The 27,645-nt window shown below is 48.3% G+C and overlaps 1 protein-coding gene and 1 long non-coding RNA gene across 17 annotated transcripts in view; both read left to right on the plus strand.

Moving 5' to 3' along the window:
• Positions 1-1,151: 1,151 nt before the first annotated feature.
• BCL2L1 (BCL2 like 1) overlaps positions 1,152-27,645 on the plus strand; it is a 62,013-nt gene continuing 35,519 nt past the window's right edge. The window contains exons 1-2 of one of the 16 annotated variants that reach the window (XM_055266314.2): positions 1,152-1,290; positions 2,835-3,510. In XM_055266314.2, the coding sequence (XP_055122289.1) occupies positions 2,947-3,510 (564 nt within the window). In that variant the 5' untranslated portion in view covers positions 1,152-1,290; positions 2,835-2,946. Of the gene's footprint in view, positions 2,544-2,568; positions 2,750-2,816; positions 3,511-27,645 lie in introns of those variants that run through there. The other 15 variants (XM_055266313.2, XM_055266308.2, XM_055266311.2 and 12 more) reach the window with 15 other exon arrangements.
• Positions 16,991-27,645, plus strand: part of LOC134735864 (uncharacterized) — a 30,659-nt gene continuing 20,004 nt past the window's right edge. The window contains exon 1 of the long non-coding RNA XR_010119427.1: positions 16,991-17,575. This is a non-coding gene — a long non-coding RNA (uncharacterized lncRNA). The remainder of the gene's footprint in view (positions 17,576-27,645) is intronic.

Genomic DNA, 27,645 nt, shown 5'->3' on the forward strand with positions numbered 1-27,645 from the left:
CCTGTCTCAAAAAAAAAAAAAAAAAAAGGCCGGGCACGGTGACTCACGTCTGTAATCCCAGCACTTTGGGAGGCTGAGGCAGGCGGATCGCCTGAGGTCAGCAGTTTGAGACCAGCCTGGCTAAAATGGTGAAACCCTGTCTCTACTAAAAATACAAAAATTAGCCGGGCGTGGTGGTGTGCACCTGTAGTCCCAGATACTAGGGAGGCTGAGGCAGGACAATCACTTGAACCTGGCAGGCAGCGTTTACAGTGAGCCAAGATAGTACCACTGCACTCCAGCCTGTGCAACAGAGCAAGACTCCGTCTCAAACAAACAAACAAAAAAAAAATGAGGAAAGAGTTCAACAGAAAGACCATCTGAAAAGGGGGTAAACAATATGAAGAGAATTCACCAATACAAGATCCACCCTCCAAAGAAAGACCAAAAATATGACAAATTGCTCAACTTCATTCATAATAAAAAAAAAATATGAAAGTGCCTTCGGTTTTTACTCATCTAGTTGGCAAGGATAAAACATTTGATAACACACTGTGTGGTTCAGGGTTTAAGGAAATTGGCCGGGTGCGGTGGCTCACGCCTCTAAATGATTCTCCTGTAAGCGATTCTCCTGCCTCAGCCTCCCGAGTAGCTGGGATTACAAGCATGCGCCACCACGCCCAGCTAATTTTTTGTTTTAGTAGAGACGGGGTTTCAACACGTTGGCCAGGCTGGTCTTGAACTCCTAACCTCAGGTGATCCGCCCGCCTCGGCCTCTCAAAGTGCTGGGATTACGAGCGTGAGCCACCGCGCCCGGCCTGTCCTATGGAGTTTACAATTAATAACTCTTTTAATCATCACAATAGCTCAACGAGAGAGGTTGGTACTATTACCCATTTTACAACTGAGGACATTGAAGCACACAGCAGTTGAGAGACTTGCCTAACTAGCAGAGTTAGAATCCAGACAAAGTGCTTAACCACAAGGCGATGCTTCTTCTATATATAAACTGACGGACGGATGAAATAGGCTGATTGACTGATGAGTGATTGACTGACTGAATTAATGAATAAATGGAAATGTGATTATAAATGTTGATTTTTTGCGCCTCCCGATTCCCCGGATCTACCGCGAGGGGGCGATCTCTCCCCGGTCCTGATGCCAGTCACTCAAAGCGCGCACTCCCTTTGCGTCTCGGGCTCGCGCGCGTTGCCGCGGCACCGGAAGTGACTGAGCTTGCAAGTTCCCCTGTCTCTTCAGGGGAAACTGAGGCCGGCTTGTTCGGGAGAGACGGCGCGAGCAGTCAGCCAGGTAGGCCGGCAGCGAGGTAGGCCGGCCCGGGTCCGCGGCGCGGAACTCGGCCGCGAAGAGCTCTTGCGTCTGGAAGCTACCGGGCCGATGAAGGGGGATGTGGCCCCCCACGGCTCGCGGGGCTCGCAGGTGAGAGCGCCGCCTCCCCTGTGCGTGACAGCCGCTGCGCCCAATAGGAGCCTTCGCCGTCCCGCTTCCGTGCCGGCTGGGCTCGCTGATTGGCTGCGCTGGGGCGGACCGCCGGGGGCGAGGCCCCTCCTCTCAGAAAGGTCTAGGGGGCGCCCCCGGGGGAGGGCGGTTGCCTAGCAACGGGGCGGTGGCTCGGCGGGTACCCGGCCTAGTGAGCGCCAGAAGCCGCGAGGCCGCAGCTGGCCCACCCTGGGCTCCGGAGAGGTGCAGCCCCCGGCCCCGGAGCCCTCCCGGGGGCGCCAGGAAGCCACTTTGGGCCTGTCCCCAGGAAAACGTGGTCTCAGCTGTGGGGCCGTCGAGCAGGCCTCGACCCCTCTTCCTGACCTGAGGAGAGGCCCAGCGCCTCACCCTCACCCAGTCTTTGTGCAGGGCGCCGGCGGCCATTGTGTCCGGGCGGGGAATGGAGGACCCGGCAATCTCCCACCGCCACGTTCTGGGCCTTTGGGGAATTCAGAGCAAACCAGCGGCATTTGTGGGGGGTCTCCGGCCTTCAACCTCCCAGACAGGCCTGGGGGTGGCCTTCCCAAAGTCAGATCGCAGATCCGAGGCAGTTTCCCCCTCCCTGCGTCCCTCACCGAAACCTTGAACCCCATTGAGAAGTCCCTTCAGGGTTTCAGACGCCTCCACCTCACCCTGGGCTGGTGCTTAAATAGAAAAAAAAAAAGAAAAAAAAAAAAAACAACTAAATCCATACCAGCCACCTCCGGGAGAGTACTCCTGGCTCCCAGTAGGAGGCGGAGAGCCAAGGGGCGTGCAAGAGCGAGGGGGCTGGGCTCCCGGGTGGCAGGAGGCCGCGGCTGCGGAGCGGCCGCCCTCGATCCGGGCGATGGAGGAGGAAGCAAGCGAGGGGGCTGGTTCCTGAGCTTCGCAATTCCTGTGTCGCCTTCTGAGCTCCCAGCCTGCCGGGTCGCATGATCCCTCCGGCCGGAGCTGGTTTTTTTGCCAGCCGCCGCGAGGCCGGCTGAGTTACCGGCATCCCCGCAGCCACCTCCTCTCCCGACCTGTGATACAAAAGATCTTCCGGGGACTGCACCTGCCTGCCTTTGCCTAAGGCGGATTTGAATGTAGGTGGTGCGGGGGAGCGGGAGTGGGGCGGGAGAGGGGGGACTGCCCAGGGGGTGACTTTCCGAGGAAGGCATTTCGGAGAAGACGGGGGTAGAAAAGGCTGGTGGGAGATTCAGAGTCCACTGGTGCTTTCGATTTGACTTAATTGAAGTATCTTGGAACCCAGACCTAGACCTTCGTAAGACCCACAAAGAAACCAGTTCTGGTACCTGGAGGGGGAATGGGATGTTTAGGGTAAATGGCATGCATATTAATTATTTTTTTTCCTGAAGCTGTTTCTCTCCCTTCAGAATCTTATCTTGGCTTTGGATCTTAGAAGAGAATCACTAACCAGAGACCAGACTCAGTGAGTGAGCAGGTGTTTTGGACAATGGACTGGTTGAGCCCATCCCTATTATAAAAATGTCTCAGAGCAACCGGGAGCTGGTGGTTGACTTTCTCTCCTACAAGCTTTCCCAGAAAGGATACAGCTGGAGTCAGTTTAGTGATGTGGAAGAGAACAGGACTGAGGCCCCAGAAGGGACTGAATCGGAGATGGAGACCCCCAGTGCCATCAATGGCAACCCATCCTGGCACCTGGCGGACAGCCCCGCGGTGAATGGAGCCACTGGCCACAGCAGCAGTTTGGATGCCCGGGAGGTGATCCCCATGGCAGCAGTAAAGCAAGCGCTGAGGGAGGCAGGCGACGAGTTTGAACTGCGGTACCGGCGGGCATTCAGTGACCTGACATCCCAGCTCCACATCACCCCAGGGACAGCATATCAGAGCTTTGAACAGGTAGTGAATGAACTCTTCCGGGATGGGGTAAACTGGGGTCGCATTGTGGCCTTTTTCTCCTTCGGCGGGGCACTGTGCGTGGAAAGCGTAGACAAGGAGATGCAGGTATTGGTGAGTCGGATTGCAGCTTGGATGGCCACTTACCTGAATGACCACCTAGAGCCTTGGATCCAGGAGAACGGCGGCTGGGTAAGAACCAAGCCCCTTGTGTGTCCCTTTTCTTTGGCCTCTGGTCAGAGATCCCCAACAGCCCTTCTTCTGTATCTGTTTCTGTTGTGTTGGGTGATTGTTGGAGACGTTGATAGTTGAGGAAACCTGACTGGCCGCATTTCACCACAAGAGGTTAATTCCTTGGAAATACAAATGATGCTTTGCTTCAGAGATCAGGCATCTTTCACCCTGGTCACCCCCATGACTCCACTATTCCATACTTGTGTTCCAGTTTCTCAGCAAAGAAAACTATAGCCTATGTGTTCATAAGTCCCAAACCTGTGAGGGTAGGAGGTTAGTTCGGTGTTTCCCTTTCCTTATACAATGGTTCACACACAAAGGGGTGATGAATATAATACCTGGAGAAGATGATGAGCATCAGTGACCCACAGACCTCTCCGTCTGTTCCCCGCAAGGGGTCTCAGTCCTATCCTGGGCTTCTCTCCCCCAAATCAAGTTCCCTTTATTTCAAAGTTTGCGTGTATGGCACTCTCCTCTCAGACTAGGGCATGGCCACAGGCAGGAGTTCCCACTGGGTTGAATGGCTGAGAATTGTCAGATTTTGGGGCAGTGTAGGCTGTGCAGATTGTGTTTGCACTGTGCCCCCAAGTTCATTTCCCCCAAAGTGTGCGACTTTCTGCATGGTTGCCTTGTTTGTGGAGCACTTGCTGTGTCACACATTAAGCCCGGAGACTTTGCACCTCATTGCCTGGGGTCGGTTGGGGAGCTCCAGCTGCTCTGCCTGTTACTTTCCGGCCAGAGCCCAGGGGCCTCTTCAAGCACTGTTTGCTGGCAAAGCAAGAACCCAGTCTTTGGGGCTCTGTGGGACATTGAGATTTAATAACAGACTTCACATGCAGGTATAAGTTCCAGCTCTGTCATGTAACTAGCTGTGTGACCTTGGACAGGCTGGGTTACTTTCTTGAGGCTTAGTTTCTTTCACTAAAAAATGCGGCAAGCTCTCCTTGCCTTACAGAGTATTGTAAATCTTGGCGATAATATGAGCACAGTGACTGACACCAGCAAATTTCCTTTCCAGGGAGGGAGAGTTTTCCTGCCCATCACTGAGACAGGATGAGATGGTGGTGAAAGCTTCTTTACCAGTGGTCACTGTTGGCAAGTTTTGCTCTTCAGTGAACTCGTCCTGTTTTCTTGCTTATCTCCCTACCTAGCGGAGGTGCAGGGTTTATGAGAGGTATTCTATCCCCTCAGAATATGCAGAAAAGCAACAAGCTGTGGAAAATAAGTCATCCATTGAAGGAGCTGAGGTGGAAGGGGACATGCACCATGGACTCAGGAATGTCAAGAATGCAACTGTCTATAGGCTGGGCCTAGGGCGTGGCAAGCACTTCACTTTACCACTGAGCAAGAGACCTCCTGAGTTTGCCCTGGAACCCCACCCCCTCTCTCATTTTCCATTTCTTTGCAACTTCAACTCTTCTGTGCCAGCTCTTGTAAAAGGCAAGGGGGTCAAGTCAATACGGGTCAGATAACTGGGGTGGGGTCAGGGGAGGTAAAGGTGGTGGGTTCTCTTGAGCTAAGGCTGACTAGACTTGAAAGCCATTCTGTAAATGAACTCTCTGGGGGGGATAAATGATTAAATAGTTCCTGTTGGTTTGTGCAGTGACCTCTTCTATTGCCTCCTGCTTTGATTCCCTTTTGGGGCAAATATTTGTTCAGCTGATTACAGGAGGGACAGGATTCCAGTACTGCAGGCACACCCTCTGAGGCATCTCCAAGTAGAGATTGAGGCTGCTTGCCCACTTTGCCTGACTATTGTCTTTGGCCAGTGGTCCTAATACCAGGTGGGTTGTTGCCAGCTATAAACAAAAGGCAGTCTGGGAGAGGTGCCTGGTCTGCTAGCCAGCCTCTGCAGAAGGCTACCCCTACCAGAGAATTGCCAGCTGCCCAGTGGTGCATATGAAAGAGGTCTTAGACACAGCAGCTCTGGGTAAGTTTATTAGATCTCCATTGGATTGAAATTCCATCTTCCATCTCTTTGCTTAAGAATTATCAGAGCCCGTTGGACAACATACCACATGTCACTTCCTCTTGGTGAACAGAGGAGATGTGTGTGGAAGAGCCAGTTATATCAGAACCATTTCTGAGCATGCATTCTCTCCCTGAGGCCAGGGAGTAAAGAACATTTGACTCAGGATCCTTTGAGCCTGGGTAGAAGGTACCCGCCCCCTTCCTCTCAGGTATTATCCTGTTCCAAGCTGCACCGACTGGCTACTGTGGTGGCATCGGGTAATTATCCTGGAGGCTGCGGCTGGGAGATCCTTGAGGGTAGGAGTTATGGGCTGTTCTACTCAGGGCTATGTTCTAAATTTAGCATCTCTACAGGAAAGGGGAAGGAAGTTAGTCTTTATTGAGTACCTGTTAAGTACTAGGCACTGTGTTAGGTCCTCTACTTATGCAACCAATATTTCTTGAGCAACTACGTGAAGCTAGCAGTGTACTAGGTGCTGGCCATAAGCCACACATGGTACCTTCCTTAATGGAAATGGCATGCTGTTTCATATATTCTACAGTAACCTTCCAAGGAAGGTGAGTTTATTCCCAGTTTACACGTGAAGCTCTTTGTGGCTAAGTGACTGACCCCAGCTATCCCTCAGCCAGTTAAGTGTCTGAATGAGAATTTACACCAAGGTTGGCATAATCTAAAGCCAACACTTTTCATCCTGTCAAATTGTCCAGGGAGTAATAAAGTGACCCAGACATGCTGGCCCAGAAAGCCAGAGATGCTGTTGGGCCAAGCAAGCCATGCCTGTGAAGGTGCTCACTCTGGACTGATAACTGGCTTTGTTCAGGTAGCTAAGGGAAGGATAGTTGGCAGTAGCAGGTTCCCAGAGGCATGTTGGTAGCCTCGGATTCTGGCACTGGTAAAACTCAGACATGGCAGGTTTCAAGTGGGCATCAGGGTTTTGCCCAGAGTGAGCTGCTTATTAATTAATTTTTTCTTTTTTTTTTTTTGAGACGGAGTCTCGCTCTTGTTGCCTAGACTGGAGTGCAGTGGCGTGATCTCAGCTCACTGCAGCCTCTGCCTCCCGGGTTCAAGCGATTCTCCTGCCTCAGCCTCCTGGGTTCAAGCGATTCTCCTGCCTCAGCCTCCCGAGTAGCTGGGATTACAGGCATGCGCCACCACACCTGGCTAATTTTGTATTTTTAGTAAAGACGGGGTTTCTCCATGTTGGTCAAGCTGGTCTCAAACTCCCAACCTCAGGTGATCCGCCTGCCTCAGCCTCCCAAAGTGCTGGGATTATAGGCATGAACCACCGTGCCTGGCCCCGGCCAATTTTTTCATTGTTAAAACCCTCTCAGGTCCTGCCAATAGATGACAGCAGTGTGCGTGTGGGGAGAAGGTGGCCTGCCCCAGGTATCTCTACTTAGTGGTGGAGTGATGCTTCAAGGACTGAAAGTGTAGACCCTTAGCCAGATTACTGCCTGCCTGGAGTCACCTGATGAAATGCTGAACCTGTTCAGCTGTCTTGTCCATCTGTCTCTCCTGCCTGTAAAATGGAATAATGATAGCCAGCTGCCATAGCTTGACTCGAGTAAAGGATCTAGCACAAAAGCCCTTCTCCTGCCATAATTTTAGGGTGGAAACCCTTTAATGAATGGGCAGCTTCCCTCAGAGAACTGACTCTTCCGCCTAGAGTTTCTCCTTAAGAAACAAAGTCCCTGTGATACTCACCTGGAATGTTGTATACATGACCTTCCCCGAAGGGACACAAGTGTTTCTGGTGCTTTCCAATGGGAATGTGAGAAGGGACCCAGGTAGGCCTGGCCACTTTGGGATTGCTGTCCCTGAAGAAATCCTTTAGCCTGATAGAAACATCATTGTTGGGAGCAATGAACAGTGTGTGGGGGGGAGAAAACATAACTTGGCCTTTCTTAAGCTGTATGTTTCAGTGGTCTGAGTTTCTGTAGATCTCTTATTGCCTAATCTAGCTTCTTCAGATGGATGTATGCTTAGTTGAAACACCTCAGCTCCCTTTGCAGATAGTGGCAGTTCTGCGGTTTTCTTGGGGAAACCCCATTAGAAACCCCAAATGTGGAAATTTTTAGTAATCTCATTCAGGTCCCAAAATGAAGTAGAAGTGTCTCAGGGGCTCCCCCTTGAAATACCTACTTCTTCTGAGTGTACATTTGAGGTTGCTCTTAAAATTCTGTTGCCATCACAGGGTTTTCCAGACTTCCTAGGAATAATTTCCCCGGTAGCCCCACAGAGCCCTTTAGCTTCTGTCGAAAATTACCCAGGTATTTTTTCAGGGGGCTCCAATGGAACCTGGAGAGTTTTCTTGACTTTTATATGGGTGTCCCCAGATTTGTTTGGGCTGCATGAAGCAGCAGTTGTTATCTCTGTCCCTTCCCTCAGCAGATATCTGTTTGAGACCAGTGGGCTTGAGCGTCCTCCTCTGTGTCCGACCTCCCTGGTTTTGCCAGTATCCTCAGCCTTCCATCATGGGGCTTTCTTTAAGCAACTGTGGTTTTGCCTGAGTTTAATGTGGATAGACATAGGGGTAATTCCCAGTGTACTGCTTTTCTACGGAAGTATCATCTCCTACTGCCTTAATTAAGCAGGGGCCCTGTCCCCACCCCAACCTCCAACCTAATTCCACCGAGTCCTCCCTAAGGACTCCCTCTTTTTTCTTTGAAGGAGTCACTCTACTCCTGGATCCTCTTCTCTTCTGCCCCTCTATCCAACAGTCTGTCTTCCTTGTTCCCAGTTGGCAGACCTGAGTCAGAAAATCCCACTGGGTCTTTTTGTTTAGCCAGGGGAAGAGAAGACCCAGGAGAATATCACCAGCTTCAGATATCTGAAGGAAGAGGGACTGAGTCTTTTTTTATTGGTATGGTACCTGGCAAAACTTGGATAAATGAAAAGAAGTTAACAGTTGGTAGAGCTTAAATTATGTGCAGAGAAGACATTTCTAACAGATTTACTCTCTCCTAAATTTAAGAGCTCCTCAGGGTGGAGGCCACATCTTGTCCATGCTTGTTTCCTCAGCACTGAGCAGAGGCCTTGGGCATAGCAGATACCTAATGAAAGAGAAACCCACTAAATTTCTGACAAAACAGACCCTTGTCAAGCCAGAATAACAATAATGGGAGTGGCTATTTACCTAATAATTCATTCATTGAGTCAAACAATCTTTATTGAGCTCCTACCGTGTACCAGGCCGTCTTAGATACTGGGAGTATGGCAGTAAACAAAAGTAAGCAAAACTAAGTTTCTGTGTTCATGGAGCTCACATTCCAATGAGGAGTGACAGGCAATAAATATATAATTACATGTTTATATCAGATGATTGTACATGCTATGAAGAAAATAAAGCAGGTTGGTGCATAGGGCATGTCTAGCAAGGGAGGGTGGGGCTGCAGTTTTAAAAGAGTGATCAAAGAAGGTATAAGGGAGAAAAAAATGGCTTTCCTCTACCCTTCTAGGTCCTTTGGCTGGGCTGAGAATTAAATTGACATAGATTAACTGGAGGAAAAAAATTAATTACATAGGTGTACACAGGAGTCCTACAAAATATGAGGCTCAAAGAAGGTTCAGATAATTGAAGCTTATATAGCATCCTGAGCTACAGAAAAGAATATGGGGCTTGGGATTTCTGTTAGGGGCTTGAGTGGCAGCAATGCAAGTTATGGCAGGGTGAGGGAAAGAATTGGTGGTGGCGTGCGTCTGTGGTCCCAGCTACTGTTGAGGGGGTGTACTGAGGTGGGAGGATCACTTGAGCCTGGGAGGCGGAGGTTGCAATGAGCTGAGATCACACCACTGCACTCCAACCTGGGTGACAGAGCAAGACCCTGTCTCAAAAAAATAAAAAGTCTCTCTGGTAATAAAATTTGTCTGAAGCAGCCCTCTTCCTAATACAGATACCTTTACTAGTGTAGATTTCCTTTTTAGATGTGAATTTCTTTTACAAAAGGACAGCTTTTCAGAGCTACCCTTATGTCTGCAGTTTCTTAGAATAACCAGCTCAAAATATGCCAAAGAAGTATATTTTTGGGGTGGCATACTCTGTTTTCCTACTGTCATATTTTGGGATGGTATGTCCTGAGTCCCAACAAAAGTATTACCTAAATTTATTTGAGCCAAGAGCTGAATGAGGTAAGGTGGTGGATGATGTAGGTACCCTACAGCAAAGGGTGTTTAAAGCAGAGGGAATGGACTCAGGAGGGAGCATGCTTGATGTTTTCAAGGATGAGCAAGAAGGTCAATGTGGCTGGAGAAGAAACAGCAAAGGGGAAAAGGGTAGAAGGTGGGGAGGGAATGGTTGAGGAGGAGGATGGAGAGGTAGGTGAGGGCCAGATCGCATAGAGCATTGCAGACCATGATGAGGATTTGGCTTTGGTGGAATGGTCTGTATTCTTTTTTTTTTTTTTTTTTTTTTTTTGAGACAGAGTCTTGCTCTGTCGCCCAGGCTGGAGTGCAGTGGCACGATCTCTGCTCACTGCAAGCTCCGCCTCCTGGGTTCATGCCGTTCTCCTGCCTCAGCCTCCCAAGTAGCTGGTACTACAGGCGCCTGCCACCACACCCGGCTAATTTTTTGTATTTTTAGTAGAGACAGGGTTTCACCGTGTTAGTCAGGATGGTCTCGATCTCCTGACCTCGTGATGTGCCTGCCTCAGCCTCCCAAAGTGCTGGAATTACAGGCGTGAGCCACTGCGCTCGGCCTGGTCTGTATTCTTAAGGGTGGCAACAGGGAGCCCAGTAAAGAGGCTGGTGCAATTGCCAGGTGAAAAAGAATGGTGGCTTGGACCTAGAGGTGGAGGTGTAGTGAGAGGGGGACTGGAGAATAAGACCAGGCTTGCACATGGTATATTGATGGGTCCAGCCACCCTGGAAACCTTATTTTTCAACAACTTGGACATCCTAGAATCAAATTAAGTAAGATAGATGTTCTTTTTTTTTTTTTTTTTTTTTTTTTGAGACGGAGTCTCGCTCTCTCACCCAGGCTGGAGTGCAGTGGCGCGATCTCGGCTCACTGCAAGCTCCGCCTCCCGGGTTCACGCCATTCTCCTGCCTCAGCCTCTCCGAGTAGCTGGGACTACAGGCGCCCGCCACCACGCCCGGCTAATTTTTTGTATTTTTAGTAGAGACAGGGTTTCACCGTGGTCTTGATCTCCTGACCTCATGATCCGCCCGCCTCGGCCTCCCAAAGTGCTGGGATTACAAGCGTGAGCCACTGCGCCCGGCCGATAGATGTTCTTTGGGAATAGTTCTCTCCAAATATGATATCCTGATGAATGGTCCTCTTCCACTCCAACAGTATTTCTGTCTGAGTAAATGAAATTTGTCTGAGTTCAGTTCCCAACTCATCCATGTCTACCTATGCAAGCTCCTTTTACCTCTCTGAATCTTGGGACAAATAATAATACCTGCCTCACAGGTGGTGATGGTAAAGACACAATGAGGTATACCTGAGATGCATAGAGCCTGGAGCCATGTTGGAATCATTATTCTTATCTTTCCACAGAACGCATGTTAGAGACCCATTCACGGAATCTTGAGCATCCACTCTCCTTTTTCTAAATACCATAGTGACCCATCAGCACATCTCAGAGCAGGCCCTTGCAGCATTTCGTTGTAGTAGGAGCTCCACAGTGTTTGTGTGCAATGGTGGTGTAAGCACTGGTCTTGGAGTTGGAATCCCAGTTCTACTCTCAGTCTCACCGTGGCCAGATCACTTCACCCCCAGTCCCCAGTTTCCCTTTATGCAAGATGGAAGGTTTGAAGTAGACAATAAAGGAATGCTGGTTCTCTCTATCCTTAGGCCTTGTGGCGGATTCCACCATTATGGCATATTTCACATTAGTTATATTTTAAAATGGCTCTCTCCTATTGACCGATATGTCAGCACCTTAACTAAACCCAGTGTCAAGGCATGCTAGTTTATCACTGAGCCCACAATAGTGGTACCCTATGTTTATGTAACACCTTACAGCTTCCAAAGCACTTTCAGATCCACCTTGCCTTATAACTACCCAGAGAGGTGAGCAGGAAGGATGCCATCTCCGTTTCAAAGGAGAGAAATCAGGTGAGAAAGATGAATTGACTTGCCCAAGGTTACATGAGGAGGAAGAGGCAGTTTTTGGACTTTCAAATTGGAACTTGACTACTAGCTTGCTGTGTGACCTTGGGCAAGTCTTTTAACTTATGAATGGCTATAATGCACCATTTTTGAAGATTGGGTGAATTAAATCATTCCTTAAGGCTTTCATATCATCCTAGGGCTCTTCATTCACATCATCTGGCTTCCTTTTTTTACATATTGATTTTTGAAATTGTGTTTTTGTATAAAGAAACTGCCTTTGGGACCGTCTGCTATTTGGTTTCATCCCTGATGAGACTCTCAGGCCAAGCATGAGCCCTACAGCGAACTCAGCCACACAGCTTTTTGGGCAGCCTCCAGTGCTCCCCTCGGAACTGGAGGTTTTTCTCCAGCTCTTCAGGAAATGCCATTGTGATGACTTCCATGGACTGCTTCCTGTCCCAGCCCTGCCGGCAAGAGTGTGGAAACTGGAAAGCAATGTCCCTAGAGGTCCGCCCCCCGAAAACTACTTTTTTTGGATGTGTCCCTACCTTTCCTCTTGTCCATTACTTTCTTTGCTCCCTACCCTTTCCTCCTTCACCTGGCTTCTCCCTCCAGCTGTGATCATCCCTTCAAGATTTAGAAAATGCCTTTCTACTTGGTTCTGCCAGGCCATTACCCCCTACCCTAGGCTAGGCTGTGAGGGAGGTCAGTTAGAATTCCTGGGTTCTCTCCTTGGCTGCATCACCCATTAGCAGTTTCAGTCCTGGACTTCCCCTGGAGGTGCATTAAACCTGTTGCTTGCAGTGCCCTGTGTCATCCATTAACCCTGAGTTCCCGTAGGAGTTTCCACCCCACCCCTGCATAGGATGGGATTCTTAAGAGATAACTTGAGGTTTGGCACATATAAATCCTGCCTCTTGGAAATTGATGATAGAGGGTGGAGTGAAACAGAGCCTGCCTTCCCCTCCCCCAGTCACCTTTGAGGAGGAAGCTAGAAGGTTGAAAACCTTGTTGGACAATCATCTGAGGAATGGGAGCTGGCCTGGGAGGGGATTGGAACGCACTCAACTATGCCTCAGATCCTTTGTTCCTCTCTTGAAAGGGAAACATTCCCCTCCCTCCTCCCTGGCCACACACACATACACACGTGCCTTTGTTCCCCCGAGTCAGGCAGGGATAGGAACACAGTGTCCCTTCCAAGGAGCCTGACTTGCTTCCCTAGAGACTGGCCTCCTGGTCAGTGGGACTGGGATATTTGCTCAGGAGCCCCCAGCCTCGTGTCCTTTCCATAGAGTCTCCGAGGCTAAAAACTTGCCTACAAACAGCTGCTGAGACTTCTCTGTAATTATTTCATGGGACACCTATGTCCCAGGATAAACAGTCCCTCCCTCTTACTCCAGTTGGTGATTAATATTATTGTTAACATTACTATTAATAGTATCTAACACTTATTGAGTGCTTACTCTATGCCAGCCATTGTTCAAAGTGCTTTACATGTATTAATAGATTTCATTCTCACAGCAGCACTCTGAAGTAGGTTCTTTTATCCCTGTTTCACACATGAGGAAACTGAGGTACAGAGAGGTTAAGCAACTTATGCAAAGTAGCACAGTTAGTAAGAGGCAAAGCCTGGGAGGGTAGCTTCCAACCTCCCCATTTTAAACACTCCACTGTGTTCCCTTGTCCAGTTCACTATCGTCTAGATGACTGCTGGCATTAATCCAGTGCTCACTATGTGACAGCCTTTAGTGACACCGTCTCTGTTACTATCCCAACAACCTTATCATTATAGGCACTGAGATTTGGGAGGGCTTATAGTTAGCCAGAGGCAGAGTCAGGATTTGAAACCAGGTCTCTCTTACTCTAAAGCCTGTCCTTTTTATCTCCAGTCCTTAAAAATCTTGCAAAGTTGGTGTTGTTACCTTCATTTTATGGTTGAGAAAATTGAGGCTCAGAGAAAAGTGATATGCCCAGAGCTTCACAGGCTAGTACCAAGAAGAGCTGGGATTCACACTCTACTGCCTTAGTAGTCTGTATTGTCATGATTATTATTTTTATGTGCATGATAATACTTTCAATTTACCAAACTCCTTTTATAAGTTATTTCCCAGTGAAGTAGGAGTGGTGGGTATGTTCAGCCCTGTTTCCAGAGGGGAAACTAAGATAAGGGGTCTGGTCCCACAGTAAATGGCAGCATCAGACTTAGAATTCATGTTCTGGCTTTTAACACAGTATTATTGATACTGTCTGCCTCTCCTAAAGCTGGATGTGTGGCTTGGAGCTGTCCTTGGAGTTTCATTTCTTTTGTTAAATCAGCAAATATTGACAAATGCTTTGTAATGTGTTAAATGCTAGTGATACCGTGGATATTGTGGTAACTGGGACTGAGTCCCATCCCTCAATGGTCTGTTCCCATACTCCACACCTTGGGTCTTGCTGGTGTCCCTCCACCATCTGAATCAGTCTACATGTGCCATCCATCCTTCTCCTCAGCTGCCAGACACACCAGGCAAGATTCATTATAGTTGATATGTATCAATCACCTTCAACACATACACAGACAAAACTCTGGCCTCACATTTGAGACAGCTTGACTCCTTGCTGGTGGCATAACACAAAGCAAATCAGCTTCAAATTCTCATCCATACGCCTGAGAGAATAATGCCAAGCCACCAGAGTAAGTGAGGCATGAATGAGAAAGTGAAATGTAAGTGTGTTTTTTGGTAATAGTAACAGATACTATGTGGCGAGTAGTTACTTGCTCTGTGCCAGGTGCTGTGTTTATCCCCTTGATATAATCATCTTACTTGGTTCTCACAAATGCTCTCCTGTGAAGATGGAGAATCTAGGGTTCAGAGAGGCTCCCTAATGTGTCCACAGTAACAGATCTTACAAGAGGCAGAGCTGGGTCTTACACTCGGATGTGTCTGATGCAAAAGCCTATAAGCGTCTTTGCTTCTTGCAAGCCCAGGCTGGCTTATTTTACCCTGACTACCTGGCTCAGGGCCTGCGGTTGGGTGAGGACTCGGCCAGGGCCTCTCAATGAACATGAAGGGTTGTTATTATTAGATACAGGTTAGGCTACAAAAAAAGTTTCTGCCCCTAAGGAAGCAAACTCATTTGAAGCAGTAGGAATAGACCCCAAACACTTGGTGAATGGCTTGAGGCAAACTGTGCCAAACCTGTGGAGTAAACTCCAAAAGCGGAAGAAGTTGAGCCCACCTGACTGCATTGCTGGGCCCTGGGCCTCTGCCAAATGGGCCAACTTCCACCATCAGCTACCAGTTGATTACTGGGCCCAGAGGCCTCCACCCTCAGCCTATATCATCAACCTGCACCCTTTCCCTAGCCAGCTGCATTGCCAGTCCAGACTCTCTTCTACATCAACAGTGGAAAGGGTTAGGAAGGAGAGAGATCACTGACAGCTTAAATAATCATAGCTTTCTCAGCACTGTAGCTTTGTACAATTCCCACTGAGGCCTCAGTTTCCTGGTCTGTAAATGGAGATAATACTAATCTCTTAATGAAGATGATAGTAATCTCTTCCTTATAGGCTTGCTGTTTTTCCTCTGCCTGTATCACTCATCCTATAGATCTGATCAGGGCTGTCTCTCTTCTTATCATTCAGGTATCAACTCAGATATCACCTCCCTAGAGGCCACCATGTTTACATGTTTACCATCTGTCTCCTGTAGTAAAACATAAGCTCTCAGAGTACAGGGGCTTTATGCTGTCTTTCATCCCCAGCATCTAGCAGAGTGCTTGCTACGTAGGAGGCACTTAGCAAATATTTGTTGAATAAGTGACTGTGTAGACCACCTCACACAATGTCTGATATACTCAGTCAATGTTAGGCATTGTTATATCTTAGGAAGATGTGGACCATGATGGGTTTAAATAGGTGAAAAGAATGTAACAAGAGCAGGCTGTGGCTGGGCATGGTGGCTCACACCTGTAACCTCAGCACTTTGGGAGACTGAGGCGGGTGGATCATTGAGATCAGGAGTTCAAGGCTGGCCTGGCCAATATGACAAAACCTCCTCTCTTCTTTTTTTTTGAGATGGAGTCTTGCTCTTGCTCAGTTGCCCAGGCTGGAGTGCAGTGGCACGATCTCGGCTCACTGCAAGCTCTGCCTCCCGGGTTCACGCCATTCTCCTGCCTCAGCCTCCCGGGTAGCTGGGACTACAGGCGCCTGCCACCACGCCCGGCTAATTTTTTTTGTATTTTTAGTAGAGACAGGGTTTCACCATGTTAGCCAGGATGGTCTCGATCTCCTGACCTCGTGATCCACCCGCCTCAGCCTCCCAAAGTGCTGGGATTACAGTCATGAGCCACTGCACCCGGCTCATCTCTTCTAAAAATAAAAAAATTAGCAGGGCGTGGTGGCGGGCACCTGTAATCCCAGCTACTTGGGAGGCTGAGTCAGGAGAATCACTTGAGGCCAGGAGGTGGAGGTTGCAGTGAGCTGAAATCACGCCATTGAACTCCAGCTTGGGCAACAGAGGGAGACTCTGCCCCCCCGCCACACACACACACACAGACACAAAAGATCAGGCTAGTTACAATGCGTGCGCGCGCACACACACACACACACACACACACACACAAAAGAGCGGGCCAGACGGGTAAGAACCACCCAGATAGAACTGGAGGGTGGAGTATGTATGAAGCATTTGAGAGATGATGAGGAGGCAAACTGGCTAGAGCCGAAGATGGTCTGTGTCAGCAATAAAGCTGGTCAGGGAAGAAAGCAGGTGGCTGATGACAGAGGCCTCTGGACAGAGGGATGGGGGTGGTTGATGGTAGAGGTGGGCCTAATGGGGAGAGGCCCAGAGCACCTGTGGGATGCAGTCAGGTCTCCAGTAACCCTTGATAAAAGGAATCTCTTGCCAGCCAGGGCTCAGCAGGCAGAGCTACAGGGAGAGAAAAGCCACAGGCACCTGCAACCTGCAGATTAGGTAAGCTGCCCTGGTTGTTATTTTGGGACTCAGGGCCAGGTGCAGATTCAAAGGATTGATTGAAGCCTTTTGGCAACTCTGGCCTCAGCAGGGTAAACATCACCTGTCTCCTGCCACCTGCAGTGACAATGCCAGGAAGGGTACCCTAGGTAGGCCCAAAAGGGCCTAACTTTCTTGCTGCCCTGGTGGAGCGAGAAATATCTTCCAGGAGAGGCCAATCCTTCCCTGCCCCACAGCTCCTTCTCTGCAAAGCTCAGGTGGCAATCAGGTACCTCCTGCCCAAGAGGCCCCCATGGTTCTGGCCTAAGGAAGGCAGAGGCGGGGCATTGGGAGCCGTTGACAGCTGGGCTCGGCTGGGGGGAGGGGTCAGTTTGGGAGCAGGTGCAGATTTCAGGGAGGGTGGGGCCTAAAGGGAAGTAGGGATCTTGGTAGGCTGCAAAATTTTCCTCCCCATCCCCCAGCCACAGCTGGCTTCTCCAGGAACCTGATGACCTAGTTACAATGCTTAGAAATTGTCAGCTTAGCTTGCAGTTCAGGGCTTTGCCAGTCTTTCCTCTCTGAGGCTTCTTGGGTCCAAAAGGTGCCTTGGCATTTCCCCAAGGGGGTTCCATGTGAATGACACACACTGTATCACATGTACAGGCTTCTTGCCCAGGGGAGGAAAGAGCCAGTAAGGCTACTGCTTCTTCCCTTGTGTGTGCCCCCCAACTCCAGGGAGAAAATACTCCCATGTCCTTGCCCCCTTCTGTTTCTCTCTAGAGGGTTGGTGAGTGACAAATGGGAGGTCACAAACTTCTTCCCTTGAGGGTCAATGAAGAGGGCCAGACCCTTGTTGCCCTAAGGATAGATTGAGCACACCTAGCCATTCTTTCCTTACCTCCCCATCTCAGTGGGATGTTAAAACCTGATGGAAAGGGGTTAGGAAGACTCTTCTAGGGGCTCTGGAGGCCCCCCACTCTCTCAGGCAGCAGCTGCTCCTGGTATTCCTGGTGTCTGCCTTGCCTCCTTGGGAGAAATTCCATCGTTGTTAAGAGTCAGGTACGAAATTTGACAAACCATTGTTGAGTTGGTGAGTCTCACTTGCTTAATAGTTATCCTTGGCAAATACTTAATCTTTCCCAGCCTTAGTTTCCTCATGTATGGAAAAGAGATAACAATATACAGTGCTTTGCTTTGCTTTTTTTTTTTTTTTTTTTTTTTGAGACAGAGTTTCGCTCTTGTTGCCCAAGCGAGAGTGCAATGGTGCCACCTTGGCTCACCACAACCTTCGCCTCCCAGGTTCAAGTGATTCTCCTGCCTCAGCCTCCCAAGTAGCGGGGATTACAGGCATGCGCCACCACGCCCAGCTCATTTTGTGTTTTTAGTAGAGACGGGGTTTCTCCATGTTGATCAGGCTGGTCTCGAACTTCCGACCCCAGGTGATCTGTCCGCCTCAGCCTCCCAAACTGCTAGGATTACAGGCATGAGCCACCATGCCCGGCCTACAGCGCTTTTCTTGAAACACTCTTGAGAGCATGAAAATAGTTGAAGAGGTACATGGAGCACTACCAAGGAGCCCAGCATATAGTAATTACTTAGTATAACAAGCTACTATTATTGCTGTTATTGTCACATTGCAATCACTGGTAAACAAATTGTTGCCATTGCTATTGGATCTACTCTCCAGGAGTGAACTTTCAGGCTGACAGAATATGTGGATATCTTTGGACCAAGAGTTTAGAGATTTTAAGCTACCTGAAGCTTGGGGCCTTGGCTCACAACCTTGTCCCCTACCTCCTCTACAAGGCCCAAGTCATACCTTGTACACAGTAGAGGTTTGGCCAGTGTTGTTGACTAGGCATTTGGCAATGGGGCATATTTTATCTTCCCAGGGTCCTCCTTGTTTGTTTACTGAGTGGAAGACTTAATGAGTTAAGTATTTAAAGTGTGTAGGAGCATGCCTGGCACATAGTAGGTGCTGACACGTGTTTGAATGATTAAATATGGCATTGTGGGAACTCTAGAGTTTTTCCAGCATGGCCCCACTCACTCCTTGTTTGCTCTGTGGCCTCAAGCCTCTTGCCCAAGCTCTGCCTGTTGCCTCATATGTTGGAGAAAGATAACACCCGCCTTGCCTCCCTCATGGGCTAGCAGGGAGGCCCAAAGAGATGACAGATGAAAAAGCACTTTGAGAACTATAAATATTTGTTCTTGTTGCTACTCCTTGACTAAAGTCACAGCCATAGCTGTGTCATTCATTCATTCATTCAGTCAACAAGCATTTTTTGAGTAGAAGCAATATCTTATCACTTAACTGGCTTCATGAATTTGGACAAGTTACTTTCCCTCTGTAAACCTGAAGATCTATAAAGTGGAAGTAATACTCATTTCAGAGGGTTGTTGGGAGAAAAGCTAAACGAGGTGCTCTGAGCTTCCTGAGGATAAAAACTGTGTCATTCACTCTTAACAGCTACTGCTGGGCCTAGTACTTGGTGGCTGACTGTTTAGTGACTGGGTTAACAAACATTCCTAATAATTAATGGTACAGGTAAAGTGCACTTATACATTGCCTAGTGCAGAGTAAAAGCTCAGCAAATGCTGAGTCTTTCCCTTTTCTCTATAAGGCTTGAGGTGCCTTGATTCAGCCATAGGTTGCCTTCTGCAGTCAAATTACCAGGCAAGGCCAGACTCTGAATATGACTCAGATGGGAAGTAGAAATGAGTATTAATGCCTAGCTCCAGGATGTCCTTACCTGCCTAGGCTGGACTTCAGTGCGGGAGTTCTGAACTATCGAGGATCAGTGCTGCTTAAACATAAAATCCAGTGTACTATGGTTCTCACCCCATGCTTATCTCTGATCCAGAACAACTGCCTCTCCACTCTCCATCTGCTACTCAGAAGAATTTCCCTTTGCTCACAGCACCCACGTTCAGTTGGAGCCCTAGGGGTTACCATGTCAGGGAAGTCCCAGGGAGTCACTCAGAAATAGCCTTTGGGGCAAGGTCCAGAGAGGGAGCCCAATTCTAAGGCTCAGTGTCTCCTGGGACTGGGTCAAGCAGCAGGTGCACACATGAGGCCCAGGGCTGGTGGCTGAGTGATGAAACTGAGAGATGTGTAGGGCCAGACAAGAAGTCAACCTAGAGGAAACTGCCTGCCTGTTCATGCAGGTGTTTGGACACCTGGGGGAACTTTCTGGGTCTGATGTAGTAGTGCTAGTGTAGGTTCCATATTAGTATCCCAAGCCCCAGTGAGGGAAACCTATGGAACTCCCAAGCAAAGCCTGTAGTTGGCACCCAACACCTTTAAACCCTTCTCAGATCCCTTTAGGGTGAAAGAGAGGCCTCCTCCTCTGGGTTCTACGGCAGCTACATCTGGAAACTCCAGGGACAATGACATAATAACCATAGCTCCCTTTATAAAGTCTCTGCTGTGTGTTAGGCACTGTGCTGGGGCTGTTTATGAAAAGGGGATCATTTTGTTATTGGAAGTATGGGCTCTGGAATCAGACAGAGTTGAGTTTGAATCTGGTCTCTATTACCTATCAGCTGTTAGATCTTGGGTGCATTCCTTTCCATTTCTGAGCCTCAGTCCCACTATCTGAAAAATGGAGATAATAATAATACTTCGTAGGGTTTTTGTAAGGATTTAAGAGCCTTTTGTAAGGATGTATGTAAGATCGTATGGTGCAGGGACTAAGGTAATTTTAGTAATATTTAACATTGAGCACTTGCACTTAAGCGTTTTATATGAGATAGTTCATTGAATTCTCAAAATAGTATCACTCAGGTGGGTTCTCTTATTTTTTTATTTTATTATTATTTTTTTTTGAGACGGAGTCTCGCTCTGTCGCCCAGGCTGGAGTGCACTGGCACGATCTCGACTCATTGCAACCTCCACCTCCTGGGTTCACACCATTCTCCTGCCTCAGCCTCTGGAGTAGCTGGGACTACAGGCGCCCACCACCACGCCCAGCTAATTTTTTTGTATTTTTAGTAGAGACGGGGTTTCACCGTGTTAGCCAGGATGATCTCGATCTCCTGACCTCGTGATCCACCCGCCTCGGCCTCCCAAAGTGCTGGGATTACAGGCGTGAGCCACTGCGCCCGGCCAGTAGGTTCTCTTATTATTCCTATAGAGATGCTAAGAAAGTTGTTCAAAGATGCACAGCGAGTAAGTGGTAAAACCATGATTTAAACCCAGGTAGTCTGGCTCCAAAGCCAACTTGTCCTACCTGGATAAGGAAGGCCCTAGTAAATGTTGCTGTTATAACTATTGGATCCAGCATTGTAGTTGTCTGTAGTTGTTGGTCTAGCCACTGAATTCTGAGCTCAGTGAAGACCAGAAACCGATTTAATCACCTTGCACCCCCAGAGACCAACATAATACTCATAGAACTCATTAATATTTGCTTAATGGCTGAGAATATTCTCTTTCTTTAGTAGTCGATCAGTAACTCTTTATCGACCATTTCCTGTAGGCTAGCTTTGAACTAAATCCTAGGAGGAATGCAAAGTACAGCTATGCCTGTGTAAACGGAAGATTGGGTGTGTGCGTTGGGGGGGTGCATTCCAGAGAGCACTGTGTCATTGGCAGAAACTTCCACACAGGAGGCAGAAACAATACAGGTGGTTTGAGGATGTTTTCCAAGATGGGATTCCCACCCCTCCCTAAGGGAGTCACTTCCTCCATCTCCTGCAGAACAAGGTGACACAGACTCCCTACTCCGGCCAAGGGCAAGGAACCACTCTAAGCTCTTCAGTCACTCTAATCCAGAAACTGTGTCTTTATGGCTCAGGCAACCAGTTCATGGGAGCCTAGAATGACAGGGAAAAAGCTGGGAAGGGACCTTAGAAAATCACTCTTCCCCAATATTCCAGCCAAAGTGGTCTTTTAAAAACCAAGTTCAGGCCGGGCGCGGTGGCTCATGCCTGTAATCTCAGCACTTTGGGAGGCCGAGGTGGGTGGATCATGAGGTCGGGAGTTCAAGACCAGCCTGGCCAAGATGGTGAAACCCTGTCTCTGCTAAAAATACAAAAACTAGCTGGGTATGGTGCACGCCTATAATCCCAGCTACTTGGGAGGCTGAGGCAGAAGAATCGCTTGAACCTGGGAGGCATAGGTTGCAGTGAGCTGAGATCGCGCCACTGCACTCCAGCCTAGGTGACAGAGCGAGACTCCGTCTCAAAAAAAAAAAAAAAGTTTAGGGCCAGGTGCAGTGGCTCATGCCTGTAATCCCAGCACTTTGGGAGGCCGAGCCAGGTGGATCACCTGAGGTCAGGAGTTCGAGACCAGCCTGACCAATATGATGAAACCCCGTCTCTACTAAAATTACAAAAATTAGCCAGGTGTGGTGGCGTGGGCCTATAGTCCCAGCTACTTGGGAGGCTGAGGCAGGAGAATCGCTTGAACCTGGGAGGCAGAGGTTGCCAATGAGCCGAGATCGCACCACTGCACTCCAGCCTGGGTGACAGAGCAAGACTCGTCTCAAAAAAAAAAAAAAAAAAACAAGTTCAGGGCTGGGCTCAGTGGCTCATGCCTATAATCCCAGCACTTTGGGAGGCCAAGACAGGCGAATCACCTGAGATCAGGAGTTCCAGACCAGCCTGTCCAACATGGTCAAACCCCGTCTCTACTAAAAATAAAAAAATTAGCTGGGTGTGGTGGTGCATACCTGTAATCTCAGCTACTCAGGAGGCTGAGGCAGGAGAATCACTTGAATCCAGGAGGCGGAGGTTGCAGTGAGCTGAGATTGCACCACTGCATGCTAGCCTGGGCAACAGAGTGAGACTCTTGTGTCAAAAAAAAAAAAAAAAAAAAAAAAACCAAGTTCAGGCCAGGCATGGTGGCTCACACCACCTGTAATCCCAGCACTTTGGGAGGCCAAGGTGGGTGGATCACCTAAGGTCAGGAGTTCGAGACCAGCCTGGCCAACATGATGCAACCCTGTCTCTACTAAAAATACAAAAAATTACCCAGGGGCAGTGGCTCACACCTGTAATCCCAGCACATTGGGACGCCAAGGCGGGTGATCACCTGAGGTAATGAGTTCGAGACCAGCCTGACCAACATGGTGAAACCCCATCTCTACTAAAAATACAAAATTAGCCGGGCATGGTGGCTCATGCCTGTGATGCCAGCTACCTGGGAGGCTGAGGCAGGAGAATCACTTGAACCCAGGAGGTGGAGGTTGCAGTGAGCCAAGATTGCACCATTGCACTCCAGCCTGGGCAACAGGAGCGAAACTCTGTCTCAAAAAGTTTAATAAAATAAAAACCAAGTTCAGATCTTATTGCATTTTTGTTTCCAGCCCTCCAAGTGGTCTTCCACTGTAGTTAGAATAAAACCCAGACTTTTTTTTTTTTTTTTTTTGAGTTGGAGTCTTGCCCTGTCGCCCAGGCTGGAGTGCAGTAGGCATCATTTCGGCTCACTGCAACCTCCGCCTCCCGGGTTCAAGCGATTCTCCTGCCTCAACCTCCTGAGTAACTGGGATTAAAGGTGCCCACTGGCTGGACACGATGGCTCACCCCTGTAATCCCAGCACTTTGGGAGGCTGAGGCGGGTGGATCACCTGAGGTCAGGAGTTCAAGACCAGCCTGACCAACATGGAGAAACCCGTCTCTACTAAAAATACAAAATTAGCTGGGCTTGGTGGCACATGCCTGTAATCTCAGCTACTCAGGAGGCTGAGGCAGGAGAATCGCTTGAACCTGGGAGGCGGAGGTTGTGTTGAGCCAAGATCGCACCATTGCACTCCACCCTAGGCAACAAGAGCAAAACTCTGTCTCAAAAAATAAAAAATAAAGGCATCTGCCATCACGCCCAGCTAATTTTTGTATTTTTAGTAGAGATGGGGTTTCACCACGATGTCCAGGCTGGTCTTGAACTCCTGACCTCGTGATCTGCCCGCCTCAGCCCCCAAAAGTGCTGGGATTACAGGTATGATCCACGGCACCCAGCAAAACCCAGACTTCTTACCAACCTCTGAGGCCTGTGTGATCTGGTCCTGGCTGCCCCTCCATCATTCCGTCTCTCCCTTATCCACTCAAGCCGCATGGGTTCCTTGCTGCTCCTGGATCCTGGCATAACTTCTTCCTGCCCAAGGGCCTTTGTAGTTGCTCTTTTCTCTGCCTGGAATGTTCTGCCCCTAGTATTTCCTTTCTGAGTCCTACATTTGGTTCAGCTTGCTGGTCACCTCCTCTGAGAGACTTTCCTTGACCTTAAGTTTGAAGTAGCCATGCTATTTCTAAATCCCTCTCCAGTCTTCTTGTAGTTTTGTCATAGCAACAACCTCTACCTGGAATTTTCTTTTTGTTTGTTTACTTGTTTTTGTCTGTCTCTTCTATTAGAATATAAGCCTCATGATTATAGGGCGTTTGGTTTGTTCATCATTGTATCTCCAGTGTCTGCAGCTATTCTTTGCAGGTAGTAAACATTAAGTGAATACTTTTTGAATAAATGATTAAACAAATGAACCAAACCTAAGACATGAAAAAACTGAGGCCCAGAGAAGAGAAGCTAATGAGAATTAATAGTGTTCTTTCATCCTACTTTTGAATGCTCATTAAGTACCAAGCACTGTATTCAGTGATTTACATGCATTATTTTTGCCACTTATTCTTAATTGTTATAATGAGTTGTTTGGAACATCATTTTTTATATATACCACTGTACCACTGAAAAGAAAACTGGACCAATCTTATTTTTTTATTGGAACCTTGCTCTGTTTTACAAAGAGTTGGAAGCAACTTAGGAAAATTCATAAAACCAAAAGGATAATGTAGCTAAGGGAGTTGGGTGAAAGGAAAATATGGGTAAGAAGACAAGAGCCAAAACCAAAATTAGTTCACACAAATGTATGTTACAAAAGTCCTTTGAACTGAGCAGTTTTTCTGCCATTCTTTATAACTAAATATTGCCCAGATACATTTAAAATGATGGTTTTTAAAAAATCTAATTACAGGCCGGGCGTGGTGGCTCACGCCTATAATCCCAGCACTTTGGGAGGGCAAGGTGGGCAGATCATGAGGTCAGGAGATCAAGACCGTCTTGGCCAACATGGTGAAACCCTGTCTCTACTAAAATACAAAAAATTAGCCAGGTGTGGTGGCACGTACCTGTAATCCCAGCTACTCAGGAGGCTGAGGCAGGAGAATCGCTTGAACCCAGGAGGTGGAGGTTGCAGTGAGCTGAGATCACACCACTGCACTCTGGCCTGGTGACAGAGCAAGACTCCGTCTCCAAAAAAAAAAAAAATCTAATTACATAGATGACCTTGGGATTGTCCCAGACTGCACATAATAGTCTAGGATTTGCTGGCTCCCTTCCTGCCTCATCAGCTGGGCTCCTGGATTGAGGCAGCATGATCTCCTCTTTTTGTCAAAGGGGCTGGTCCAGCAGGGAGGAGCCTAGACCCCTCTCCAGTCCTCTCTGGACCTAGCTAACTTTGTTTCAAGGAGTCTTTTCCGTAGAAGGTTTATTAATTGAGATATTGCCATTAGAAACCCAGTTCTGCTCTCAAGATACTTCTAATTGAATTAGAGAGAAAAGACATAATATACATGAAAAGAGATCTTGTAAAAGCCAACAATAAGGCCGGGCGCGGTGGCTCACGCTTGTAATCCCAGCACTTTGGGAGGCCGAGGCGGGTGGATCACGAGGTCAGGAGATCGAGACCACAGTGAAACCCCGTCTCTACCAAAAATACAAAAAATTAGCCGGGCGTGGTGGCGGGCGCCTGTAGTCCCAGCTACTCAGAGAGGCTGAGGCAGGAGAATGGCGTGAACCCGGGAGGTGGAGCTTGCAGTGAGCCGAGATTGCGCCACTGCACTCCAGCCTGGGCGACAGAGCAAGACTCCGTCTCAAAAAAAAAAAAAAAAGCCAACAATAAATGCTAAATGCCAAATGAGGGAAGGACTTCACAGAAGAGGTGAGGTTTGCACCGAGCCTTACCACAAAGCAGGGAAAAGAGGGGCTGTAGCTCCCAGTAGAAGAGTTGACGTGGGCTAAGATTTGCAGGCTGAGACCAACTCTCAAGAAGAGACCCGTGGGCAGTGGCAGTCAAGTTTTAGGCATATGTGGAGGGGTCTCTTTTATTAGGTAATAAAGCCAAAAAAGTCAGCTAGAGCCAGGTTTGTCGGATCTTCAAGTGCCAGGGGGAGGATTCCAAGGCCCTCCTTGACAGCTCTGGTATCCCAATAGATAGGTCATGCCCAGGGACTAATGCCCATCCTGGCCACTGGTTGGGCTGCTGATTCCCAGGTGGCAGTGGCAGCTTCTGAAATGGGAGCCAGAGCCTTCAACTAATAGTGAGGGGAGGAGTAAGTGTGGGGCCATTGTCAGTTTAGCTTTTGGCCATCCCAGGTGCTGTTCATCTGGTGATTCGGCAGATGTTTATTGAGCACCAACTATGTGCCAGGCCCTGTGTTATGTGCTGGAGATGCTAAGATAAACAAGATAAGGTCAAAGACATTGCTCTTATAGAACTCTTACTTTAATGAGAAAGACAGCTAGCCCAAGAAGCAAATAAAATTATTTCAGAGATTGGGTTAAATGCTGTACAGAAAATGAAACTGAGTAATGGAATATCTAGGGAAGCAACTATATGCATGGGCCCACTCAGATACTCAGCTTTGACACTGTTGGGTCTAGTTGGTACCTTTGTTTCCTTTTGTGTTATAGATGGAGGTGATCTTTCAAATCTCCTCTGCAGAGATCCAATGGGATAATGGTGACTACCATTTATTGAGCACCTAGCCCATGTCAGGTACTCTACATGCATTTTCTCATTTAATTCCCTCACCTAGACTGTGTGGTAAATGGTCCATTAGCCCTACTTTCTTTTCCAGTAAAGAAACTAAGGTTTGGAGAGGTGAAGTTGCATGCCAGGGTCCTGCAGCTTTACATGGTGAATCCTGGATTTGGACCTAGATTGGGCTGGCTCTGAAGCCAGGCTTCTTTCCCCTGCTCCACTCTTGGAATAAATGAAGGATTGTTGGTTCAGGATGTGCAGAAAGCTGCTTAGCAAAAGGAGAGTTGGAGAAGCATCTTGGTTTGAGGGTCTTGAAGGACACCTACTGTCCTCCCAGCTGAGAGGACTCTTTCTCCTCATCTTCAGGAGGATGCCTCCAGAGCCTGGGGTTACTGTAGGCCTTTGCCAGAGGCATGTTCGGACTTAGCCAGCTGAGTATCCCCTGTTTCCTGCTTTTACCATCTCAGCTGCTGGTCAGGAGGTTTGGGAAGGTGACATCATCTAGCTGAATCAGCTGCTGCTTCTAGATACATTACTGGAACTGAAAGTCATTACCCCTTCCTTCCTGCTCTGCAAGTCTCTTCAGAATGAGGCTGGAGTATGGGTGTTCCACCTGTCTGCAGGGTCATGGCTGGAATGGTACTTGCTGCTTTTAAAGAGCTAAAAGGTTTTTAAAAGCTTGTTCGTGGAAAAAGCTTTCCTCAAGGCTTCTCAAGCTAAGGAAACAGAGTGTCCTTGAGAGGCAGGAGGATTCACAGGAAGGCCCTCCCCGACTCCCTCTCGTCCACCTACATTTAGCCATGTGACCCTTCTGATCTCCTTTGCCTAAGTTCGAGGCTTAGGCCTAGCACTGTAGGATGGGTAAACAAAGCGTTATTTGTGGACTTTTTGACCTTAAGACTTTTAGAATCTGGTCAAGGGGACAAAAAAAGTGCTTACATTTCAGAGCAGACCAGCCATCACACTACTGGAGATATATTGGAGATCTCCCCTTGACTCACTAATTGAAAAGCAAAAAAGGGCAGGTGTGGTAGCTCATGCCTGTAATCCAAACACTTTAGAAGGCTGAGGCAGGCAGATTGCTTGAACTCAGGAGTTTGAGACCAGCCTGGGCAACATGGCGAAACTGTCTCTACAAAAAAATACAAAAATTAGCCAGGTGTGGTGGTTCACACCTGTATTCCCAGCTACTCGGGAGGCTGAGATGGGAGAAACACTTGAGTCCAGGAGGTCAAGGTTGCAGTGAGCCATGTTCACGCCACTATATCCCAGCCTAGGTAACAAAGTGAGACCATCTCAAAAAAAAAAAAAAAAAAGGAGGAAAATCGACTGGGTCCAGTAGCTCATGCCTGTAATCCCAACACTTTGGGAGTCTGAGGT

The sequence above is a fragment of the Symphalangus syndactylus genome, chromosome 24 (genome assembly GCF_028878055.3).
Source record: "Symphalangus syndactylus isolate Jambi chromosome 24, NHGRI_mSymSyn1-v2.1_pri, whole genome shotgun sequence".
NCBI classification, from domain to species: domain Eukaryota; kingdom Metazoa; phylum Chordata; class Mammalia; order Primates; family Hylobatidae; genus Symphalangus; species Symphalangus syndactylus.